This window comes from Aplysia californica, unplaced genomic scaffold, assembly GCF_000002075.1.
Source record: "Aplysia californica isolate F4 #8 unplaced genomic scaffold, AplCal3.0 scaffold00446, whole genome shotgun sequence".
In the NCBI taxonomy this organism is placed as follows: domain Eukaryota; kingdom Metazoa; phylum Mollusca; class Gastropoda; order Aplysiida; family Aplysiidae; genus Aplysia; species Aplysia californica.
In genome coordinates, this window is record NW_004797716.1 from 592,173 (window position 1) to 618,234 (window position 26,062).

General features: G+C 38.7%; 1 protein-coding gene across 1 annotated transcript; it reads left to right on the plus strand.

The window, feature by feature from the left end:
- Nucleotides 1-24,709, plus strand: LOC101857507 (probable RNA-binding protein 19). The gene is made up of 22 exons (XM_005105008.3): nucleotides 1-140; nucleotides 3,451-3,642; nucleotides 4,204-4,353; nucleotides 4,897-4,980; nucleotides 5,961-6,039; nucleotides 6,684-6,755; nucleotides 7,257-7,339; nucleotides 8,552-8,590; nucleotides 9,131-9,206; nucleotides 9,636-9,824; nucleotides 11,531-11,585; nucleotides 12,394-12,490; nucleotides 12,901-13,011; nucleotides 14,515-14,715; nucleotides 15,479-15,682; nucleotides 16,318-16,407; nucleotides 17,886-17,952; nucleotides 20,740-20,875; nucleotides 21,599-21,709; nucleotides 22,838-22,943; nucleotides 23,711-23,834; nucleotides 24,422-24,709. Exons 1-22 carry the CDS (start codon nucleotides 102-104, stop codon nucleotides 24,472-24,474), a joined length of 2,358 nt encoding a protein of 785 aa, XP_005105065.1. The 5' UTR covers nucleotides 1-101; the 3' UTR covers nucleotides 24,475-24,709.
- Nucleotides 24,710-26,062: the final 1,353 nt, after the last annotated feature.

Below are 26,062 nucleotides of genomic sequence, written 5' to 3' on the forward strand. Positions count from 1 at the left end.
TATAACCCAAAATGTGAGAAAGAAAGCATGATAGGTCTACCATGTTGACATGTTGAGGTTGGGTGATTTGTTATAAGACCACATTTTAATTGTTTGTCATTATGTCATCCCGGATTATAATCAAGAGTCTACCAAGAGACGTAAGTGTCCTCTTATTTTAAGAATATTATTTTGAAAGAAATATGAATGTCGAGGAGAGCTGGGCGAGAGCTTTTATCGATAATCTCAAAAGTTTGCCTGGCCTTACTCAGAAGTAGATTAGATCTGTTTCATTCAATCTAATCTAGACTAGATACTAGATTAGATATCTAATCTAGATCTAGATTTCTAGATCTAGATGTAGATTAGACGTAGAATCTAGATATCTAGATCTAGATCTATGTCTTTCACGTTCAGTTATTGGGTTTGGGCTTTGGGGTTTTGCATGGCATGTGGTATTGACTTGACTAGATCTAGACTAGATCTATTATTGTTGTGTCTTTTTTACACGATTCCAACTTGCAAACTGGGGGGGGGGGGGGGGGGGGGGGGTGGAAAAAAGGTTTTTTTGTAAGGCCTAATGTGCTCATAGCATGTATAAAAGGCCTTGTGAATAAATGTTAAGTTGGTGATCTTGTAGTTCTGTTCATTCAAGTCCACGGTCCATTTGTTGGCGCTTTTTCGGTAGTTCCCACTCCGCAAAATTTTATTCACGGGTTTGGGCCACAAGAGTAGGGGGGTTTCAGGGGGCTGACCTAATAAAAATAGGAAGGGGGGTTTCAGGGGGGCATGCCCCCCTGAATTTTACAATAATTTAATGTTTTGCAGTTGTTAGGTTTGATATCTTAGCTCACCGCGAATCAAACATCATATAGTCATATAGATCTAGATCTAGATCTAGATGTAGGTCAGGCTCAAATAAGGGGGGTGGGAACTACCGAAAAAGCACCCATTTGTTTACATCAAGAACAGGGATGCAATCTAACTGCAAAGCATCTAATTATGGAGAGACATATCACATATTCCCCCTCCCTTCCATATTTTTATGGCCTTCGTATTTTTATTAGGTCTGGGAGGCAAGCCCCCCTGAAATCCTCCTACTCTTGACTTTAACAAACGAAATTTTGAGGAGGTAAATTTATGGAACAAGAATTGCTGAGATTGTAGATCTAAAAGATTATAACATGAATAAAAAAAGACGGCGAGATCTAGTCAACAGTTACTGGCGAGGGAAACCCAAGAGTCTTGGGGGAAGCCCTGGAAGACGACAAAAATAGATGGCAGAAGTACATCATCTATATTTGGGCCAATCACCGAGGTGTGCTAGGTGCTCGCTGTAGCTTCATGTGTTTACAACTCGACGTCCTACTGAAGTTGTAAACTAGTTATATTGGTGACCCCGACAGGAAAAGTGCCCTTTTAAGGGTGTGAGAATCGTCGTTTAAGTTTAATGAGTTTATTTTTTTTGCAGTAGAGCCGTTGGTTTTCTGTCCCCCGATCCATTTAGATTTAAAAGTTCATTGTCTTTTTTGCGCCTCTGTGTTTTTCCAAAGGGAGTGAATACAGACCCGGTAACCGGGAACAAAGTCACGAAATATACAGACCCGGTAGGGGAAATCTTTTGTGATTTCGGAAAGTTTCAGCGCCCTCTTGGCTCAGTGTAGACTTATGTTCTTCTAGATCTATGGCCTAGGTCTAGATCTAGACAGACAGGTAATCTAAAATCAAGTTTCAATGCCTTGATCTGAATGAAGATTGCGGATATCTTTTAGATGATGAACAATCGTTTTTCCTCCGTTGTGGAGTTGTAGGAGTCAATAAGACAAAATTTGAAGAAAAGAACTACCCTCTCTATTTCTGTCTCTCTCACCCCTTTCTCTCTCTCTCTCTCTCTCTCTCTCTCTCTCTCTCTCTCTCTCTCTCTCTTCTGTGTATCGCTCGCCTTCTCTTTGTTTGTCTGTCATTCTTTGTCCCCCACCTACTTTCACTCTCTATCTTTGTCTCATTCCCACCTGTCAGCTAGGTGATATTTACTAGCACTTCCCCCGTTCTCTACCCTCTCTCTCTCTCCCTCTCCCTCTCCCTCTCTCTCTCTCTCTCTCCCTCTCTCTCTCTCCCTCTCTCCCTCTCTCCCTTTCTTTCTCACACATGCACACACATACACACACGCTCTGCCGGGTCTGGGCGCTGAAACTTTGCGAAATCACAAAAGATTTCCCCTGCCGGGTCTGTATACTTCGTGACTTTGTTCCTGGTTACCAGGTCTGTATACACTTCGTTTTCCAAAAGCTTTGGTGAGCGATTTTATAATAGTAGTGTCAATTACCACAGAGTAAATTGGAGTTCTTTTGTGTTGGTGAGTAGATCTATGTGTGCTCGGTGTTCTACGTTCGTGAACTTCTGCTTATGCATGCCTCTCTTTCCCTGTGTGTTTGTGTGAGAGAGGGGTGGGGGGATGGGGGTGTCTCTCTCTCCCTAACCCCCCGCCGTCCGTGGCACCCATGTGATGACCGGGTCCCGTATTCCCGCTGCTCAAGTGTGTGTGTGTTAGTCTGCTTGAGTTTGTGTGTGTTTGTGGCCTATTTCTAGAATCGCCTGTGTTGGCTCTACACCGAAGCGTAGGCTAGCCTACGTCTCATTCAAAACACTCCATGTTGGTAGCTCTAGATGTTCGTCTAATGAAATTAGAGAACAAATTGACCCGCTTAAACTTGAGGAGTTCGAAAGGATAGCCAGGAAAGAAGATTCCATTTTACTGTGCAAAATCTTTCAAATGAGCTTGAATTTTATGCAAAATGATTTTGAACCTTCCTGATAAAAATGAGTTAAAAGATAGTTTTGAATACCATTGTGTGCAGGTAAAAAGAAGAATTTGAGTGCAAAACATATTAGGAAATTGACCTTGCTATTTTTATCCTTTCGAACCCTGGAATGTGTGTAACAACTCATTATGACTTATCAAATTATGAGAAGGGGTTAGATCAATAATTTTAAATTCATGTGTGCGTAACACATTATATTCATTATGAATAGAAAGCTATTTTTATAAAAGATAAAGCATTGGTTTCAGACTTGACACCTCTTCACTCGGTAGCAATTGACGCTACCTTTTATTATTGTGCTGTACTTTTCTGTGTGTCGCGGGTTAGTTATAACATCTTCCACCGAACTCCAGACTTTGCAATCTGCATGTGGACCTGATTGGGCGCCCAACCAGCCAAGGCATGAATTACCTTATTCACCATAATAATAGACCGTTTCACCAGATGGCCAGAAACCATCCCTCTATCAATACACAAACCACTGTACTGTAATTTTGTCATGACTAGGAGGTCTAATAATAGCGTCAAGTGATTAATGGGAGTCGACTCCTAATAATGCCAAATAATTATAAGGAGTCGACTCCCAATAATCACTTTTTTTTTCTGACTAGTAATTAAAATTAATTCTTTTTTAAATCTTTTTTTTCAGATCACCAGAGACAAGCTGGTTTCACATGTGCAGAAGATATGTCCTGGTGTGGAAGTCACAGACTGCAATCTCAAATACACTCGAGACGGTGTATTCAGGAAATTTGCCTTTGTTGGTTTCAACTCAAGCCAGGATGCTACAACTACATGCAGAAAGCTCAATGGGACATTTATCACAACAACAAAAATTCAGGTTTGGTGGACCTGATGCCATATTGATTGGAGTTTAAAGCATGTCTTCTTTCCTTACTTTTTCAATTCTCTTTTCTCTTCTTATAGTTAAAGCAAAGCATTAATAATTATTTTTTGTGCATCTTGAAAGCAAAAAAAAAAAACCCTCAAATTTTATTTTCCTCCGTCTTTTCTTGTCTTGTTTGTTCTAACTTTGACCGCATCCCAAACTAAGAACCTGATACTGATATTATTTGTCTTGTTCACAGTTTTATAAACACAGCATTTTCATCAAGTTTTTAAATTTAAAAATATTTTTTTTTGCCAGTTTACCAGTATAGAGTAGCATTGACGCCTCAAGGTGAACGAACAATATGAGAGAAGTTAATATGGCAGCTTAAATTAAAATTTGATGCTAGAGTCTTGTACCACTTTTGAACATACACTGGGTTCCTGAAAAAATCATCACAAGGATTCCTAATCAAAAATAATGTTTAGAGAAAAAAAATTATGTGGAGCTATGAAACTGGTTTTTGTGTATGATTTTTATGGAGTGATTTTTAAAGAAATTTTTAAATTCCAGACTGATATGGCGGCTGATGTCGGAGATGGTTCGATCAAAGCATGGAGCAAATATTCTGCAAGAGCAAAAATGAAAGAGTTGGCCGAAGGTGGAAAAAAGAAAAACAATGATGCTGAAGCTGATGGAGAGACAGAGATGACCAAGCCACAGGTGTGTGTGTGTGTGAGAGATGCATAGCTGAACAGTGTGTTTAGATGGTGTATTCATTTCTGTCTTTAACTGGTTCAGGACTTAGAGTGTTCCTTTATTTTTGAGAGCATTTGACTGAAAAAAAGTATGTTGGGTGTAAGGAAATGGTACAAGAAGTGTTTTTAAAGTCTAGCATACTAATGATTTTGCCCCTAATTTTTGCTCTCTGATTGATTAAATACTTTGAAGTGTTACATGTTTTGTGCATTTTTTAAGTACATTTCTTTTCTCTAAATTTTGAGTGCCAATGGATATGATTTATAAATTACTTTTTTTCTCACTTTTGATACTGTATTTTTATTATGCAGAGATGTTTGACTGAGCGAGGTGAGTATTATGCTTAAATGGGGCTAATTAATGCTGGGTAAATTTATATGAAGAGTTTGTCTTTGCTGTTTCCAGATAAGAAAGATTGAAAGAGACGATGTTCTCGTGTATTTTTGTTCCAAAAGTTGGTGTTAGGTGGAACACTACTGAAATTTTTTAATACTTTTTTTTCCAAAGGATGTTGAGGAAAAAGAAGAAGCGAAGCCAGGGAGGACTGGATTTGTGATCAAGATGAAAGGCTTCTCTGGATTTTACTCTGAGGTGAGAACTTTGCGTAACAGCGCTGCGGATTCAGGCTCAAGTCCAGAATCTAGATGTTGGCAATTGAAGGGGTGGGGGGGGGGGGGGGGGGGGTTCATCTGGTTTCGGAGGCAAAATTAGCGAGCAAATGGCTGCCAAAATTTAGTTATTTTCTTAGCTTGAGAGTCCATGGAAACTGCAAATTTACATTTTTTGTGCCTTTAATCAATGTTTTTCTGTAAAATCCCCATAGATGTGTTCTCTCATGGACATGAAAGGTGCTGAGCCAAAAATAAAAAAATTTGATAAAATTCATAATCCTGATTGAGAAAAAATGCCACTTTCTTCACGTTCTTCATTTTGACGAGCGCCTGATTTCACTACGCTACCTCACGCTTGTGTTCTTGCACTATTTGTTTACTCTTTGGCCAGGTATTGCAATCTCTATTCAAAGGTTCTGTTGAGGGTATAGTCATATGTTCAGGCAAAATATTTAGATTGTAGAATATTACAAATTTGAATGGCCCTGCAAAGTCAAGTCTGTTGATATATATATTACCTTGGTTGGTATGAACATTTTCACATTTTCAATGAGAGAAACAACTGTAATGACAGATATAAAAATTCATTGCTCCATTTTGCTTAAAGAGTTACATTTTGCTTAAATAGTTACATTTTTCCTCTTCTCTTCAGAATTTGGTCCTCGGTTAGGCTGGCAGCAGGAGAGGATGCCTCTGCTGTTGAGATTTTTGTTGATTAAAATAAATGCAAAGAATATTGTCAAAAGTTTTTCTCATGAGTATTTATTTGAAAATGATTAAGGGGTACTTTAAACTTATTGACCTTTGCCAGACATCATCAATATTTTTTCTTTGCTTTTGCAAAGTCAGCTTTCTATATTTCTTGTGTAAAATGAGATTAAGGATAGACATAGATGATGCTGCAATGTTGTTATGAGGTAGTATCACGGTAATTGTGTTCTTCTTTGTCTGTACTCGCAGAAAACAGTCAAGGAGTTTTTCAAGCCCATTAAGCCTCTCAAGATTCGCATCCCCAGAAATGCTCAGAAGAAGCCCATGGGTAGGTCAATTTGTCAGAATTTGGTTGATCCTCTTCTTATGTTAGTCAGGGAGATTCTCTGGACCTTCATCACCACTGCAGGCCTGTCTCACTGTGGTTTGATTGGTTTGTCTTGAAAGGTCTGGTGAAGTTAATGTCAGTACAATTGGGCACAGAAAACTCAAATGCCTTAGAGATTGACAAATTGGTTTGACTCATCCATAATTCAGGTAAATCAATATAATGAAGATGTAACTCAAACCTATGTAACGAAAATTAGGACAAATTGGGTACACTGCAAACACCTCGTTACTGTAGAATTACAAAGGTTTATTAAATCTTCTCAATACCTAGTTTTGAGAAATTTGAAGTTTCACCATATGGGAAAGCTTTTTCAAATGTAGTTCTTCGAATGTCTTGATAATGACTCCTTAATCTTACGATTTTGATAGGGCAGATCAACATTTTGTTTCTGACCTCGTGGTTTTAGTAGTTCAAAACTGCCAAAAATGTCTAATAAAACTTTTTAATTCTAAGGTAGCGACTGTCTTGTTTTTTTAGGCTGGACTGACATAACTGACATTGAAAGCAAAAGTATGGTCATAGATATGTAAACAGTCATGTAATATTGCCCTATATAAATTTATTATCTTCGTCTGATATAGGTGTGGCTTTTGTGGAGTTTTCGACTGAGAAAGATCTGGAGCAAGCTATGGGAAGAAACAAGAATTTCATCAGTGAGTTGTTGTGATGTGGATTACACATTTGTACTGGTTATGTGTTTTGTTTTGTATTCAGGCACACCGTTATTTTTGCTGTATAAGAATGGAAAGGAGAGGTCATGTGGAGAACGACGATGAAGACTAGCCAAATGCTCTGATACGCTCAGATTTGCTCTATATTTTTATTTCCTTTAAAAAGACTCAGATCTGTTTTGCATCAAAACTGATTTTCAAAACTATTGCTATACCATGGGATTGACCCTTAAACTACTAAAGGACATGAAAATACACTATTATGGTCTACCACACATGTATTGATTGTTTTCTGTACCTTGATCAGGGACTGTCTTATGCCGCCTCTTCATAATCCTCTGGTGAGCCAGGTCGGGAAGGGGTTAATTGCAATCAAATGAAAGTGCGTGTTGCTTCATGTTCTTTTTTTTTTCTTTCTCCTTATTTCTACTTGTAGTCGAGAAAGGATGTAACATTATATATATTATATTTTTATTTCTTTAGATGGTAAGAAGATTTTCCTGAAGAAATCAGCAGAAGAAGTTGTAGAGAAAAAAGCCTCAGCACCCCCAGTGTGGGAAGTGAAGGTGAGTAGAGAGATGTTTTCACAATATTTGTGCCGTTTTGTGCATGAGTATGGCAAAACAGAACAATAGTCAGTCCGTATCTCAGTCTTACTATTATTGTTACTGTTATTATGAGTATTATTAGTAGCATCTTATTGTGATTGTAATTATTATCATTATTATTCATTGTGGCAGACTTGGAATCGAGATGGTGTTAAGAACAGTATTCATCTATATTATTATTATCATTATTAACCCTCGTAGCGCTCCAGGCGACAAAATTCGCCTCCCCTCTCTCACTCCGCTGAGCGCGCGAGGCGACAATAATCGCCAACGGGCGGGCCAGCTCCCAAGCGCGCGAGGCAACTATTGTCGTTTTAGGGGAACACCTTATTTTTGGAGCAAATAGCGTCACCTTTAGATGCTATTATTAGTTCTGTAATGGAAAATTTTACTCTAGAATGGTTCAACCAATCAAAATCAAGGAAAAAATAACCCAGGGGTCAAGGCACTGCATGCCTTCGTGGGTTCTGTTAGGGATAGACTCTATATAATGTTTATTTAGGTCAATTGCCCAGTAGCGCTGAACAGTGAATGATTGGTTTAATTAACAGCTTTCCCTTTATTATTTTGAAAACCATACCTCTGGAAAGTGAAGTCTTTTCTGAATTTATAAATTGTCTAGGGTTTTGGTGAATGTATGCGTGCATACTGTCAAGATACAAAATGAAACAATAACATTCCCCGCGTGGGCCTCAAACAACCCGGCCAGCGCTCCGGGGCAGGTCACAAACGGTCAAGGCTAAGCGAGCCCGGCACGGAGTACGCTCAGCGCTTCCGGTAAGCGCTACGAGGGTTAATCTAGATTTCAAAATTATTTTTGTTTTTGTTTTCTATTTATGATTGTTATCATTAGTATCGTTGTTATTAACTAGGGTTGCAGAAATGTACCAGTGCTGAAGAATAATGAGGGAATGTTTGTCTTTGATGGTTTCGTGACTTTGATCCATTTTTATCTATTGTGAAATAATAAAGCTTGACGTTATTGATTGTGACTTTTAACCCTCTGAGGCCCTGTTCACCTTAGCTACAGTGTGTCAACTGCTTAATAACCACAAATATGTATGGAATGTATTTGTTCATCCATTGTGACAATTCCATCAATAAAAGCGAATTAATTGGTGTTAACTTTGTATGATGCTTTTTTTTTTTTTTTTCATATCGTTTCTAAAGGCTAAAGAATCCGAAGCTCAAGTTGAAAGCATTGGAGAGGTTTGTGTTTTGTCATTTAGTAAACAAAGATATACTGAAACTTTTATGACACAAATGGAACTAGCTCTGTTTTCATCAGAATTTGATTTTATACCCTTGAATTATCATGTGATTTTGAAGCATCAACTTTTTCTTTTTAATGATTATGATGAGCATATTTCAGGAGGAAGTTTTTAAGACTATTTTCTGTTATGATTTTGCTTAAACTGACTTTGTGATGCTGTTGTGTAAGCTTAATCAAATTTTTTTACAAGGCAATGTTCACTGCTCTGTTTTCTTACTGGATGTCCTGTACTCATAGTTATGGCAGCCTGGGAGAAACAGGGGTACATCCTACTTATCAATTCTGACACAGCATGCAAACAAATAATCTATTTATAAGTCTCATATCCATTCCTAGATAGAATTTTTAGTAAATGAACCATATTACTGCATGTCTCTTTATATTCTATAATTGTAATACTTTTGATAAGTAATTATAGTGATGGTGTGTTTCTGGGTTGTCTTGCTTTACATTGATGTTATGTTCTTTTCATCCAGTCTGGCCGTTTGTTTGTTCGGAACTTGTGGTTCGGTATGACTGAGGAGGAGCTAGAGAAGGTGTTTGGGAAGTTCGGTGAGTATCTTTCAGTGAAGATGTCATTGTTCTAGTCAGACATTTTTTGTATGGAAACGTTTGTCTTAAAAGCAGGTGTTGAATAAATACAAATAATGCATAATGTCTCTTGATAAGATTGAAGATTCCTGGGAGGTTTGAGAATAATTTCTGAATTTTAATTAATTCCTTACAAATATGAGTCTGAGGCTTTTCTCTGTCCCCATAGTTGCCTCTCATGCCGTTATTCTGCAAATATTATAGCATTTAATATGTTGCTTTGGCTGTCTTTTTGTTATTTATTGGAAATGGATCAAAAGAGTGCAGTGGTGACTTCTGAAATAGTAGCTATAGGTTTTCCAAGTTTCGAAACTTGACAAAATTAATGTTGGCTTACGACTTTGCCCTTTCAATTCACATGATACTTGCTGTTCTTCCCGTGTACCGCAGGTCCCCTGGCTGAAGTGGTGCTACCCGTCGACCCACTGACCAAGAAAGTCAAGGGCTTTGCCCATGTGGTGTTCGTGTTTCCCGAGCACGCGCTCAAAGCGTACACGGAGCTGGACTACACAAGTCTTCACGGACGTCTCATGCACATCTTGCCGGGGCGAGAGAATTCGTCAGAAGATGTCTCCAATGGTGAGAGAGGGGTGGATCTAAGTACTGTCACCTAAAAGATGTTTGTGTGGATGGTTGGCACATGCTCTGTTGTAGTTTGCTTTTTCTTCCCTTTCAAACATCTGTAGTCCTTGTCTCTCCTCCTTCTTTGATGTGTTTGTTACTATCTTGTAACACCTATAATCTTCAGCACTTTTATGACTTTATTGTATCAGAAGTGCTGTAAAACTCTTGCTAAAAAGGTTTTTTTAAGCTGGTCAAAATATATTTTATTTTGTTTTCATTTTGTAACTGATTCTTTTGGCAACTAACAACACAATGAACAACTCATTCATGAGGGCCTTCAATGAAATAGAAGGATGGAGAACTGTTAATGTCTATTTCAGACAAGACACTTGGTAATTATGATAACTTATAGTGCTGAAATTTAACTCAGGGACAATGATGCTTTGATATTTTTGAAAAATTGGAGGAGAAAAAGAAACTAGAAACAACCCAGAACTGTCGGGCAAACCATGACTTTAGTCTGCTGATCTTTTCAACAAAACCCCAGGACATAAAGAATGATACAATGCACTCTCTGATATTTGCAGAGGTTTCTCAAATTAGTGAGAAAAAAAATTGTTCCTGTTAGAGATGTTCTCATAGTTCAGAGTAAAGTAGTAAACTGTTAGTAAGGTATAAAATAAGAAATTAAATGTTTTCTTTGAACAGAAAAAAACCCTGTAACCTGGCATTAAGCAGTTTGCCTCCAAAAATGATCCAAACTGAAACAGTGGGAGGGTGGGTGGGATGTTAGTGACATAAGTTGATAAAATTTGCGGATGATTCAACCATAATTGGGCTAATTCAGGCTGGCCATAACGAAACCGCTTACCGGAATATTGTACTGAACTTTTCTGAATGGTGTGAAAATCATAAGCTGCTTTTAAATGTGAAAAAAACCCAAAGAACTTGTTGATTTTATAAAAAAAAGTATCTCCCCCTGCAGCCACTCGAAATTAAATGTGAAAACATCGAGCAATTGTAAAACATAGATGTCCATATTCTATCATTCAACCGTAGAAAGTGTGATCAATTTTTGTTTAAACAGCATGGAGCGGGGAACACAAGACAACAAGATAATGAAAAATTAAATCGACTAATACGGAAAGCATGTACAATTTCAACATCTACATTCCCTACTTGGATGAATTGTACATAACAGCTTGCTCTGAAAAAATTAATTCCATCTTCTTAGACAACAAACATCCACTGTTCCCTCAAATAAAAACATCAGTCAGAAGTAAAAGACCAAGGCTTCTGATCTGTAACAAAGAAAGATACAGAAGGTAATTTTTACCATCATCCATCAAAATTCTTCCCTCTTAACCCTCTTGTATAAGTATTCATATATGACCTTAGAGCATGCATCAGAATAACATTGAGTATGTATATAGGTTAAGATTATTATTGTTTATATTGCTGCTCATTTATATTATGCCTGTGATTGTAAGCCTGCGTGTGTGTGTGTGTGTTTGTGTACTCGTGGTGAGGTGATACACCAAACCAATGTGCCAGGATCTGGACAATAAAGATGTATCTTATAGGTTAGCCCCTTTTTATGTTTTCGTGCATTCTATTCTTTTATTCTGTAAGTTGTATTTGGTTACTGAAAGTTAATGAATGAATGTCATATTCAGATTTATGGTGATGTTTCATACTGTTTTCTGTTTTATCATTTGCAGAACAGTCATCTTACAAGAAAAAGAAAGACTTGCAGCAGAAAGCGAACAGCTCAAAGTAATTACCACTCTGTAGTTCTGTAAAATGGGGTTGAAGTGCAAGTGTGGGCTGTAAGCTCAGCTGATGTCATGCTAGACTACTACAGCCCCAGTTTGAATTCTCAGCAGAGTATTGCTGAACTTTAACTTTGGTTGACTTTACTGTTTTGTTTTACTTATATATCTATTATAGTCTATTGTACAGGTTTGTTTAATAATTCAATGTAGAGAAATGATTTTGCAGAACAAAAGGGAAGCTGTGAAAAAAAAAGGCACTATTTCATAACAATGTGTATAAATTTTAGGTTTTAGTACTAAAAAAGGTGAACAATGCCACAAGTAAAGCGTTATTTTAATAGGAAAATATCAGTTTGGATAATTATTGCTGAGCTTTTATCCCTACTTGGGTATCAGCCCACTAAAAGTGAATATCACTGTTTAAAACTTGAGAACAAGGAAGAAGAAGAAGGACTGTTTGAAAAAATTGGTGGGTGGTTGGCGGGTGCTTTGGTGTTGTTTGCTTTGCCTTTCCTATCAAACATCTGTCATCCTAATCTCCCCTTCTTCTTTTTTGTGTTTGTTACTCTCAAGTAACCTCTCTAATTTTCTCGACACTTATATGACCTTATTATGTTGCCAGTGCAGTAAAGCTCTTACTGACATGATCTAATAAATTGCACTTGTGTGACCTTATTGTGTTGCAAGTGTCGTAAAACTCTTTACTTACTAATACTAAATCTCAGGCACTCTTATGACTTGTTTGTGTTACAAGTGGCGCTAAACGTTTACTAAAACAAAACGATTGTTTCCCTGGATATCTTCCCCAGCTCCCACAACTGGAATGCTCTGTTCCTCGGGGCCAACGCTGTGGCCGACGCCATGGCCAAGAAGTATAACACAGACAAGAGCCGGATACTGGACAGTGTGAGTTTTGTGTGTGTGTGTTTGAGAGTGGGTGGAGTGGCGTTGACTTGTAGCAGATTATGTTGATTTACGGACACCAAGGTTAGTAGGTTAGTTTGATAGGTTTGAGGGGGGGGGGGTGGCTTGTAGCATTGTAGCAGTTGTTTGATTTACTGATATTGAGAGAGAAGGGGGGGGGGGACAGGCTTGTAACAGATTGTTTTTATTAATTGTCTCTTGTAGCAGATGAGTTTGATTTACAGACGAGTTTTTAGAACATTTTGTTATGTGTTGGATATTGTGTAAAAAGTATTGATTTTTTAAGTTCCACCTTTTGATCACTCACATTATCTCTCATCTTGCTTCCGTTCCCAGGTCTAAAATCAATAGGTTTTTTTTAAAAAATTAATTTATTTTTCCTTTCTATTCAGGATGCCAAGGGCAGTGTGGGAGTGCGTATGGCATTGGGAGAGACGCAGATTGTGGCTGAGACCAGAGACTTTCTACTCTCTCACGGAGTTGCCCTCGACAGTTTCGGTCAGGTATGGAATTTGAAATTAACTCATTCGCTACGCCGAGCCGTGGGGGCGGCGCGGCTAAAGTGCCGTCAGTACGCTAAGCCGCCCCTGGCGACTCGAGAACCGATCTTCAATTTTAGCTTAGATTCTATTCCAATCCACATGTCCATGTTGAAATAAAGGTTGTAATATAATGTTGACTTCCGGGTGAAGCATTTCCACTGAAAATCATAAATTTAGATTCAGTTTTGAAAAGCGGTTTCGTAGTTTATTTGACTTTGTTTTATCACGGTGCCAAAATTATAGCCCGGACACCAGTCTTAGTAATTTTACACAACAAAATCTATAATTATTTTGCCCACTTAAGAAATGTAGGACTCTTTTTTATAATATTGATACGATTAGACTCATATTGCCAATGCACTGTTATTGAGGAATCAATACTTTTGAGTGCTAGATCTAAATTGTCAAAATATTTTTTTCTCCCCAAAATCACTACTTTTTGATGAAATGACACAAAAGTGCCACTCAAGACATGTATAGGTTTATTCCAAATGCAATTTTGAATAATTCCATATTAGATACGAGTGGGTTTTTTCTGTTTGTGATCTCTTTTCAAGATTATAAAATGTTTTATTTTTTTTCAATATCGGATGTTATGATCCAAATGTACAAATATTATGGAATGTATGTAAATAACTGCAAACTTTTCAATATTTTCCAGTTCTATATTCATTTATGGTTATTTTGATGTATCATTTGACTAGGTGCAAACATATTTTTTGAGTTTCACCAAAGATTATTAATTTTTTATTTTCAAATTTTATCCGCATCCAATCAAAATTGTGTTGCATAATCGTCTCTTACAGGAACCAAAGTTGAAAAATACATAAATAAACATTACAGATGTATTCTACAAACCATACTGAAAATATTGGTGTATAATACGTTGGTATTTATTTGAATTTATGGTCTCAAAGACCTTATAACTGCCCACTTGTCATCTTCTCATTCGCCCTCCCGAAAAAAATTAGTCCACAAGCCGAAAATTATACGTAGCGAATAAGTTAAAAGTGACTTTTTTTTTCGAGTCTTTATAGTTCTTTCTTTATCCTCGCACTGAGTTTCTGTTATTTTGATGATGTTTTTCTCTGTACTCAGATAAGTCTTCAGAACAACTCCATTGCTCAGAATTTTCATTCTGATTTTTCTGTCTCAGTTCCTGTAGGAAATAGTGTGACTGTCTGTTAAAACTTTAAATGATTCCATTCCGTTATACAAAGATTTCAGTCTTATCCTATTGCCATGTGTCTCTTTACAGCTGGGTGTATTGAGAAAGTAGAGATAAAAAGGAACTTTTTCCACTTTAAAAAACCCGATATACATCTCACTCAGCATTTTTGTAAGGTGGCATCCATTATACATAAATTTTAAAAATAAGTTCCACTGTATTGATCCTTTTGGGAAATGTTCAAACATTTAAAATGGCGGACATAACTATACCCTGCTTTCTCTTCACACATTTAGGCGGCAGGGGAAAGAAGTAAGACGGTGATCCTGGTTAAGAACTTGCCAACTGGAGTGACGAGCGATGAACTACGCGAGATCTTTTCCCGCCACGGGTCGGTGGCGCGCGTTGTCATGCCGCCAACAGGAATCACGGCGGTTGTGGAGTATCTGGAACCTTCCGAGGCCAGGCAAGGCTTTCTGAAACTCAATTTTTCAAAGGTAAGAGCAAGGCTTATGATGTGGGCTTTACTCCCTTTTTAAGACTGATAAATTTTTTGAGGGGTGTACACACCAAGCTCTTAGGCTATGAAGGGAGAGGTAGACCATGCAAAAGATGGGTTGAGGGAGTCAAGGAAACCCTGAGAAATTATAATATCCCAATCGAAAGAGCGACGGAGCTGGCCTACAATAGAAAACTGCATCTCCCCTCGATGCTTAAAGACGACAGAGGATGAAAAAGCGAAGTAAAGATAGATGAGATAAGATAAAGATACTTCTTAACTGTCCAGATCCAGGCACATTGGTTTGGTGTTTCACCACGTTCATACACACACACACACACACACACGCAAACGTGCACACATAAACACGTGCATGTGCACCCCCATATACACACACACACTCTTTCTCACATCCTCTCCTCCACACACAAGTGCCTAAATTGTGTATTTTTGCGAGCTGCTTTCAACGTTTAGAATTTGAATTTCTACTAAAGTATTTAATGGCAACATGTTACCAATGTCAAAGATTGAGAAACTGCAATAGAAGAATAAGTAAGCATTTTTGGCTAAGTACATTTTAGCAGCTGGCCGATAATTAGATGTCTTCCTGGAGTGTTGGGGCAGAGACATGAGTGATGAACCATGATTGCAGACATCGGTTTCAGATCCTGCACTTGAAGAAGTAGAAGAATCATCTCCTAGTACAAAGTAAAATGTGCCTTTGAAATTAAAATATTAATTATGAATCTCTACTGTTCCAGTTCCGATCCATCCCACTATACTTAGAGTGGGCCCCCATGGGTGTCTTCAGTACGCCCGCACCTAGCCCTGTGACGAAAGTGGAGAAGAAAGAAGAGAAGGAGGAGGATATGGATGCAAAAGAAGGAGACGAAGATGACAAAGATGACAACAATAATGATGGTGATGATGGTGGTAACGATGATGGTCAAATGAAAACAGAACAGGTTTGTGAATTTCGATGGTGGACATTGAAATATTCTATCGTTTTGATGGGTTTTACTGAAGAAAAATGTTTTTGGTTCAATGTGCACTATTTCTTTATGATAATTAAGAAAAATTTAATTGCATTTTCCGGCGCATATCCAGGCTCTACAGCATGCTCTAGGTGTTTTACAACCATTAGTACCCCGTCAGGCCCAAGGACACTCAGAAATATTCTTGACTTCCTGCTTTTACATTGGTAATTTGTGTTTGAATGAAGTGTTTTGATGGTTAGTTTAAGATTTATTGTGGAAGCCGCACAGTTTTTTCTTATATGAGCCTTATGTTGAGACTGGACATTTTTCTTATTTAGCATGGCGTGAAGTGAAGGCTGAGTAGTCTCTGTCTTTGTTTTAGTAAGACTTTTGTGGCACCTGCAACACAGTTAGGTCATATAAGTCCCAACAATTAAAGGTGTTTCAAGAGAGTAACAAAACATAAAAGAAAGAAATAATGAGGATTGATTTTTGATAGGAAAGAAGGAGAGAACCGCACCATAGCACCACCAGCCACCCACACTTTCTGTGTAGCGACTTGCCCATCATGCCAAATTGATATTGCTGGACTCTGACCCCAGCTGATCTGTTTCCGTCCCCAGGATGAAAGCACAGAGCCTGAGCCTGAGGAAGGCTCAACCATCTTCGTCAAGAACTTGAACTTTGCAACAACAGATGAGCAGTTACGCCAGGTAAGCAGAATAACCTGCACTCAGGTTTGCATAATAATAGCTCATCCGTTAATATCTGACAATGACCAATACATCTGCAGAGAAAAATATTTCTCCAGCAAAATAAAAGAATTAGGAGAACTAAGGGTTAAGATGACTTGTGGTTTCTGTGGCCTATGAGATTGATTCTGGCAGAGAAAAGTTTGCCAAAGGTTTGCATTTGTGTCTTATTTTGTCATACTTTTTTCAAATAATGAAAGCACTATCTATTGGGACATGACTTCAGCACATTTGGTTCTGTGCTAAACACACACTGTGGAATATGTTCTGTGTAAAACCAGTGATGGCATTTCTTTTTTTTTTTCAATTTGTTTGGGTGACTCCAAAGTTTTTTTCTTTTTTGTCCACCCACTTGGCTTGTTTTTGCTCAGGTGGACACCCAGGCATACTGACTGTCCGGAATTTCGTGGGACTGTCCGGAATTTCGTGGGACTGTCCGGAATTTCGTGGGACTGTCCGGAATTTCGTGGGACTGTCCGGAATTTCGTGGGACTGTCCGTCCTGAATTTGGCAGTCACAAATTTGAGAGAACATTTTAGCCCACACTGCTACACCAAAACTAATCCCTTTTGATGTAAATTTGTTTGTTATTACGAATATTAGACTGACCAGGAATCAGTTACTGATGGAGACCATCAGTATCAATACATACCTTAAGATTGAGCCTGCTGAGGAGGGATGAGGAATTATAGATAGAATATGTGTCTGTGAAGAACCCAGTTCTGGAAAAGTATGTGAGACATGGTGACAAAATGAGTTACTTCTCGCAATCCAAGAATGGAGATGTTGGCCGAAAATAAACACAGTTGTCAAATTTGTTATCTTTCAACTGATGCCATTTTCTTCAAGTTAAATATGTCTTTTATCATTTCATACTAATAAATTGTATAAAGTCAGCAACATATAAATTTGACATAGCTATTTCCATAGAGCCAAAATCGGAGAAGTGACTCATTTTGTCACCATGCCTCTCATATAAGCGAGACCAATGTTACTTAATGTAATGTCATAATGATTAATGGCATTTATATAGCACAAATCCCCTTTCAACAGCGAGCTCTATGCGCTACACAATCTATACTATTACCCCAGCAGACCTGAGAGCATTCTGAAACAACCTCAACTTCTTGGGAAGCATACAGTGCAAGCAGCCATTTTTAGGCGCTAAATCATTAGCATACTGACACAGTCTTTCTCTAGGTACCCATTCCCACCTGGGTGAAGTGAGGAGAATTTGTGTAAAGTGCCTTTCTCAAGGACAACATCAGGCCCGCAGCTCAAACCCTCGAACCCGCAAACTCACGATTATGAGTTCGGTAGCCCAACCTCTAGGCCGCCGACACCACTTTGGGTGTCTCAAATTGGGTATTGAAGAAGTTGGCAAACATGAACACCATAGGCCACACACTGTATCTCTTTGTCTCTTCTTGTCTCCCCAGCATTTCTGCGACGTTGGAACTGTTCAGTCTGCGACTGTTGCAAAGAAGAAAGATCCAAAGAAACCCGGTGAGAATTTTGTACCTTTTTAAAAAAATGCTTTGGTTCAAATTATATTACAGTTGAACCTGCCCTGACGGCCACCTCTATAAGACGGTCACCTGTACCAACGGCCATTTTCCATTTCCCCATTTGCGTTTTTTCTATATAATTTAAATGTGTATAATGGGCACCTGTCCAACGCGGCCGCGGCCACCTTATTTCAACACACAACCCCTTTCACACTAAACAATAACACCTGTCTTAGACGGCCACCTTAGTGACTCCATTACGCTTTGTCGTAAATCAAGCATTGGCCCCTAGCGTTGTGGTCGAGCCATCATAATCTAAAAACCTGTCGTTGTTAGGTAGTCCCTCCAACTGATCATGTTGCGTAGGCCCCTACCACTGTTGACCAATAGGTAACAAAGTTAATTTTCAGCTGCTGGTAAGGTATCCCTCATAACCTTTAAGCCCCGCCCAGAACCCATACACAAATCTTAAATGCGATGAGTGGTCACTGTTTACCCAGTCTGTAACAAAGTAACAATGGACGTCAACATGAACTTGTGACAGAAGGCGTCGCTCGTTCTCCGAGTGGTAGCGACACGTGCGTTTGTTTTACCATAGCACTTGGTCCCCTTTGTCTGACACATTTCGTTTTATTGTCACCCGTGCACAAAAGCAGCAACAAAGGGGAAAAACCCCAGCGAAAACAACAACAACAAAAATAACAACAACAAAGCAACTACCTTCGGTTGGGACCTCAGAAAGGAAGGGTTTGTTTTCTCAGAAAGGAATGGTTTATTTTCTTCCCCTTGATCAGTCCTGCCTAAGACGGCCACCTGTCTTATACGGCCACTTTTCTCCTTGACAATGGGTGGCCGTCTTACACAGGTTCGACTGTATATATCTTTTTTCTTTCATTGCATTCTTTTTCCGTCCCTGGTTTCACACTTTCTTACCAGGAAGGGTATTCTGTGAATGATGGGCATATTTTTATGTCCAAATATCTTTTTCCCAAAATTTCTAGAATGTTCTGAAGGTATATGTTTCTTATCTCGTCGCCCGAGTGCAACCCTGTTTCCCACAAATACAAAATTTTACAGGAGAACGAAAAAACTTTGTCTATTCATCTAAAAATGTTTGTTAGAAATTAAAGTTGGAATGTTGCACTGGTGATGCTTGTTGAGCTACATGTCTAGAAATTTGACACAAAATCCGCAATGTAACATTTAGTTGAAAAAAGAAAAAAAAAGTGTTTTTTGACATATCACTGCGGGTTACTTAGGCGACGATCTGTGTGTTATGTATCAATCTGTATATATATTTAGACCTGCATGTTTGCCGACAATCGTCTGAAATCCGGCAATCGCGACGCGACCCGCGAGGCGGCCGATGCTATCGCTAGGCCCACCCGTATCAGTCACAGTCAATGACAATGTGCGTAGTGCGAGACCTGGCCGACTGCCAGCGCCCCCCTTTTTCTCCCGTCGGCTTTGTCGGCACGTTCGATTTCGTGCCGACCACCGACTGCCGACGTCGGCGTTTCCGACATAATTGTCGGAACCTGAGTAGAAATGCGAATACGAAAAAGGACGACGACCTAAATGATCTACTTTCAGTTTCGTGCTCGAGCGGCCATTTTGAATTTCGTTTTGTTGACAAATTCAATTGTTCAGATCATGTGGATTCATTCCAGTCCGACTCACTTAGGCTAGAAATTCTAGATCTAGAATTATATACTCTAGATCATTATAGACCTCAATGGAGGATTCATATTCCAATTCTATTTTGTCAAACCCTATCATAGGCTGTGCTGTAATATTAATGTTGGTAAAAGGCATTTCATCAGGTGCGTGAATTATTTATTTATTTAGAATTTAGACCAAGTCTAGACTCAGCTGAGGCCCTCTGTTCGGAATCGGAATCGGATTTCTAGTTCAAGGCCTATTCCTAGATCCTATTCACTTGTTCTACAAGATCTAGATCTAGATCTAGATTTATTTAGTTTACTAGTTCTATATGGAGGATTCATATTCCAATTCTAGAATCTATTGTGTTATTGCATCAAACCCTATTATTATAGATCTAGCAATACGTAGATGTAGGCCATTATGCTCCTTGTAAGCCTTGTTTGTTTTGGGGTGTGGTTTTTTCATTTTTTAAATGTTTTTCATTTTGGACTTTTGCTGGCCTTTTCACATGAGGCTCGTTGCAGGTTCTTTGTTGGGGTAGGGGTAGGGGTAGGTCTCTTCTTTGTTGTGTTTGTTGGGGTGGTCGCTCGTTACTCGGAAGTCCTTCCTTATGACACCCACAAAAGCTCTTTGGGGGGGGGGGGGGTGCACAAAATTTTCAGACAATCTGGTTGAGGCTCACATGCAGGTCTAAATATATATATATATATATGTGATTTTCACATTCCATTATGGTTGCACCCCTACACAGTTCTGGTTATTTTCCATCATTTGGGAAGCACCCTCACTTTTTTCAACATTTATTTCGTCCCATGATTTTATGTTTGTGTTTGATGTAGTTTTTCATTTGAATGAATAGTGGGTATTCTTCTGTGATCGACTGGCCTTGTTTAGTGGATGTTATTTTTATTACCATTACTTTTATTTTTATTGATAATTAATGTTATTCTTATTATTCATATTATTGTTATTATTATTATTATTGTCATTATAATCATCAATATTATTCTGCCATTGTCATTATGATTGTTTTTATAATGGCCATTTTTAGTGTTATAATATTATTTTTGTTCTTGTCGTTATTATTATAATGAGCGAGACTGTGTTTGTTTCCCCGCAGGTGAGCTACTGTCCATGGGCTATGGCTTTGTTCAGTTCATGAAGAAGGCTGAGGCAATGGAAGCCCTGAAGATGTTGCAGAACTCAGATCTGGAAGGACATAAGCTGGAGCTGAAACTGTCCACCCGACCTGCCTCGTGAGTCGCATTCCGCAATATCTTGTCTTGTGTTTGATGTCGGTTTGTTTTAGTGGGTCCATGTTGTTGGGTGCCCAAGTCTGGTTTGCTCCTTCTTTCCTGAAAAAAATCTACCGTCCTGCTCTCTCATCCTTCTTTTATTTGTATAGTACTATATAGTACCACCTCTAATCTCCGGCACTTATATGACCTTATTGGTTGCAAGTGTCGTAAAACTTTTATTAAAAACTGGTTTGTTTTGCTTCTTGGTTGGTGAGTTCTTTTAGATCCATTTTACTTGGTAACTTCTGTCTGATAAAAACAAAATCTACTCATTGAGAAATGTTGCGGTTCTCAACTGCCATTTGAATCTTTTGTTTTTGCTTTGTTGTCCTTTCTGACTATTCCCATTTTTTCTGTTTGGTTCCCAGGCCGTGTCAGACTCTTTACTTTCCCGTATTTCCTCTTCTTTCCGTTCCATCTTTCTTGCTGTTCTTTATTTTGCCATCCTCTTTTTCCACTTGGGAGGCATCCTCTCTTTTTTCTTCATTTATTATCCCTGTCTATTGCCCCTTTACTTTCTTTTCCTTAATTTCTTTCCTTTTCTTTCCATTCCATTCTTCCTTCCTTGTCTTTCTTTCCTTTCCCATCCTTCTTTATCGTTCCTTCTTCTCTTTTCCTTCTTTGTCTGTTTTTCCTTTTCTTGTCCTTTCGTCATCTCACCACCCTGTCCTGTCTCCTCAGCCAAGTGCGGGGCCGACAGAAGCAAGTCGCGACTAAACAGACGTCGTCCAAGATTCTGGTGAGGAACATCCCCTTTGAGGCCAACAAGAAAGAGATAGAGGAACTCTTCAAGTAAGTCTGGAGGGAGATCATATTCATGTGATTTTACTTTTCCGTTACAGCGGTCATCTGAGCCCTAGCCATTTGGCCTGATATTCGTGTGACAGACACTGGTACATTACTGTAATATAGAATTATAATTGTGCTGGTTTTATACCTCCTTTTCATACAGTTTAGGTCTTTCAGGAAGAACTCTTCTTTTAAGTTGGGTGGAGGTCGTATTCATGTGACTTTACTGTAGTTTTCCGTTCCAGCAGCCATCGGAGTCCCAACCCCTTTGGCTTGATATTCATATAATAAACACTGGTTCATTGCTGTAATATAGAATTGTAATTTTACTGGTTGTACTCCTCCTTTAACACAATTTAGATAATTTAGGTGGAACTCTTCAAGAAAGTCAGTTTGAGGTCTTATGCGTTTGACCAACACTGGTTCATTTCTGTTAAATAGATTTGTAGTCGTAATAATAATAATAAATGTAATTATATTGCGTTCGTCCACGCTGTAGAATATGCTCTATGCACTGTACAACTCATTACCCCAGCAGACCCTAGAACACTCAGAAACATTCTCAGCTTCCTCGGAAGCATACATTTTTACCGGTTTTACACCTCCTTTGACACAGTTTAGATCTTTCAGGAGACAAGGTGTTGTGACTGTCTGTCAGGGCAAACCCAAGCTGAGAGGGATAAAAGGTCCCAATAGACTTGACACTTTACCATCATATTTTGGGGAAAATTTTTAAAAAAACTGGAATGTAAGCATCGCCAAGGCGAGATGAAGCGGCAAAGTGTTAAGAAGAAACAGTTGAAATTGTCTGAGGCGGCCACCCGGTGTCAAGGAGAAAAGTGGTTGTCTTAGACTGGTGAATGTCTTACACGCTGTCATAATAATGTTATAAAACATGCAAGGGAAAAAATGGGAAGTGGCTGTTTGTACTGGTTGATTGTCTTATACAAGTGGCCATTAGAGCTGGCTCGACTGTATATATGCAAATAATATAGATGCTATATATTAATGCTTCATGTCGAATTGTGTGCGGCAAATTTCTTCACAGGGATCTATAAAAAATGTAGTTTATTTATTTATTGATGTTTATACATATAAATATATACAATTTTATTTTCTCCATGTCCTCAGGGTGTTTGGAGAGCTGAAGTTTGTCCGGCTGCCCAAGAAGCTGCGAGGGACAGGGCCGCACCGAGGGTTTGCCTTTGTGGACTTTCTCACTAAGGAGGACGCCAAGGTAGCTTGTTTGTCTCCAGCATTGCCCTTAGTCTCGTTACTCTTTGTTTTTGAAGATGGGTCTGAATTTGATACCGGTTGTGTTGGGTACAGACAAAAGTTTATATATTATTTTTTTAAATGAGATAACTAAGTGATTTTTTTAAAAAGGCAAATTGATATAGGCCTAATATGAATGGTTCTTTGCAACTAAACTACTCAAAGGTGATAGATATAGACAGAACTGTTTTTGGCACTAGCAGCAGTAATTTCTTTTTTCTTTCTTCAGTTACACCATGGATTTGCTTTGAGTCAAAGTCACTTATATTAGTACTCATCTGTGTATTAGAACTTTTTAGTGCTCGTTTGTGTATTAGGACTCACTAGTGCCTATCAAATGAGGTAGCGCTTGATGAAGCCCTCGTGGGAGGCTCAATGTTTAAAAAATCAGGAAATGACAAATGCAGTTTTTGGGACCCATAAATAGACATAAGGGTCTTGAACATCTAGCTCTCACTGGCGAAATTGAGGGCAAGCGAGGGCCCAGAACAACATACTTGGGGAACCTAAACAAATGGGTAACTGGGAAAGATCAGGGAAACATGGCTTTTTTTTAGAGCATCCAAGCAAAGGAATGAATGGAGAACCATGGTCGTCGATATCTTGCGCAGATTTGGCACTGGATGATGATGAGTGCCCATCTGTGTAGTAGATCTTGTATATATGTGTATTGATGATCGTCTGTTTGTTAGTGCTTCATGTGTGTACTTTGTCTATATTTCTCTCCAGCGAGCGTTCAACGCACTGTGCCACTCCACTCACTTGTACGGCCGACGTCTGGTGCTGGAGTGGGCCGAGGCAGAGGAGAGCCTGGATGAGCTGAGGAGGAAGACCGCTCAACATTTCTCTGACGGTGAGTCGCTGAGTTAGGTGTCTGGCTGTGTATGGTAGATTGTGCATAGCTGCCGACTAGAGTACGTTTTGTCAAAATTTTCAGTTTGCTCTGTATGCTTCCCGGGAAGCCGAGAATGTTTCTGAGTGTTCTTACAGGGTCTGCTAGGGTAATAATAATGAAATTAAAGTTACTTCTGTGGTTTAGTGGGAAGTTTATCAATGTTTTTATAGCAGTGAATGAGAATATGGTGTGGAGAAGAAAGAAATATGAAAACTTTTTTTTTTCTTTTAACTATGTCTCATAATTTGGGGTGATGAAGCTACAGGTTTGATTTGTTTATATTCTTCAATTGTTTATTGGGGGGTTTTTTCTTTTAATTGCATGTGTTTACTATTTTAGCCTGTATGTAATTTACCCTTTTTTAAATGTTTATGCTTCTATGTGATCTGTTCATTTTACTTCGTAAGGTTCTTATCAGTATTTTTGTATTTCTTACCTGTTTTGTGCTAACTTGTAGTACACTTTTACTCCACAAATCATTCACTACAGTTCAACTCTCATGTTTCTTTCTTCATTTTTCGTTGTTTTTTCTTTCCACCTTTCAGATGGTCCAAAGAAGAAAGTGAGCAAGTCTAGCATTATGAAAGATCTTGAGTGACAGGTGCTGAGCTGAGAACTCAGGGGAGAAAAGAAACTGTTCTGAGCCTAGGGCTTTTCTGGGCGCAGTGTTTTCTGGACGCAGTGTTGTCTGTCGTGAACGTAAACGTCCATCTGTACTTGTATTTCTGGGAATGAGGCCATCTTCAAACAGGATGTGCTCAGATGTTGCTGTCATTGAATCTGACCAAATTCTGACTATTAAACATTGTTCTGACATATTATGTTATACTCCATCTCACTCGGTTTTTGTTTTCTTTGTAACTGTAACAAGTACTGCAGTTGTATGTTTACAGAGCAAGTGGTTGGAAGGCACCCTTGGTAGGTCTTACTTTTTTACTCTCCTTCTGTTGTTTCTCTCTATCTGTCTTACTTTCTCACCCCACACTAAATGACCATTATTGTGTCAATGTTCTTATCTCTACTCAAACAAACAAAAATAGAACTTGTTTGTGAAGCGAGTATGGATATTTAATGCCAGGTCACGTCCAGCAACACGCACACTCACACAAACACACACACTCTCACACACACACACACACACACACACACACACACACACACACACACACACAGTCTGATCTTGTTGTCAATTTTTGTTATGATTGAAACCGTGTCTGGTCTAGTCTCTTTGTTGGTGGTTGGCGGGTGCTCTGGTATGGTTTGTTCCTTCTTTCCTATAAAACATCTGTCAACCTTATCTCTTCTCCCTTTTTGTTTTTGCTATTCTCTTGTAACACCTGTAATCTTCAGCACTTATGAATGACGATGTGTTGCAAAATCTGTAAAACTCCTGCTAAACAGTCTCTTCACTTTTGATGTAAGATGTCAACAACTTTCAGTTTACATTTTTACCAGCCTCATTCTATTCAGCAACAGCTGCACCTGGTCAGAAAATTTGCAGGGTAGTTTGCAATATTTGTAGGCTATAGAAACTCATCTGATGTTTTGTTGATGTATACCAGTGCCTGTCTGTGGTAAGCGGGTGCTCTCATGTCATATTTTGTTTTGCACGCTCACATGACCTTATGCAGCTGCGAGCACCGCAAAACTCTACAAAACTAACTCTGATATCATTTATGTGTCTTCTTTTCTATCAAACACCTTTTGTCCACATCTGATCTTTTCTCCTTCTTTTATTTGTATATTGCTCTTTTTGCCTCTTAAAGAGGACAAAAGTGGGCTTTGATGTAAATTTTAAAAAATGTTTGTTCTATATACAGTATAACTTTACAAAGTGTTAGCCTTGCTAATAACTCACATTGACTTTGTTAAGGCTTTTGGGGAATATCATTTAGAATGGCACTGATGTACCTGGTTGGAGTTTTGTTCTGTCAGTTTGTTAGTGTTTGAGCACTGGATCAGCTGCCTGCACTGTATGCTTCCAGGGAAGCCAAGAATGTTTGAGAGTGTTCTTGGGTCTGCTGGGGTAATAATATAGTATAGTTTAAAGGAAGTACACAGAGTTTGTTGGCAGGCAGGGATATGCACTTACTTTACTTTACTTTACTTTACTTTTCCGATCCAGCGGCCATTTGGGTTCTAGCCCTTCGGTCTGAGGGATATGCACAAATACAGTACAAATGTTG

Excerpts from the sequence above, each read along its gene's own strand:
- LOC101857507 (XM_005105008.3), top strand. The coding sequence starts at position 102 with ATGTCATCCCGGATTATAATCAAGAGTCTACCAAGAGAC. Across the intron at positions 141-3,450 it reads TCAAGAGTCTACCAAGAGAC|ATCACCAGAGACAAGCTGGT; the intron begins GTAAGTGTCCTC and ends CTTTTTTTTCAG. Across the intron at positions 7,340-8,551 it reads CCCCAGTGTGGGAAGTGAAG|GCTAAAGAATCCGAAGCTCA; the intron begins GTGAGTAGAGAG and ends TCGTTTCTAAAG.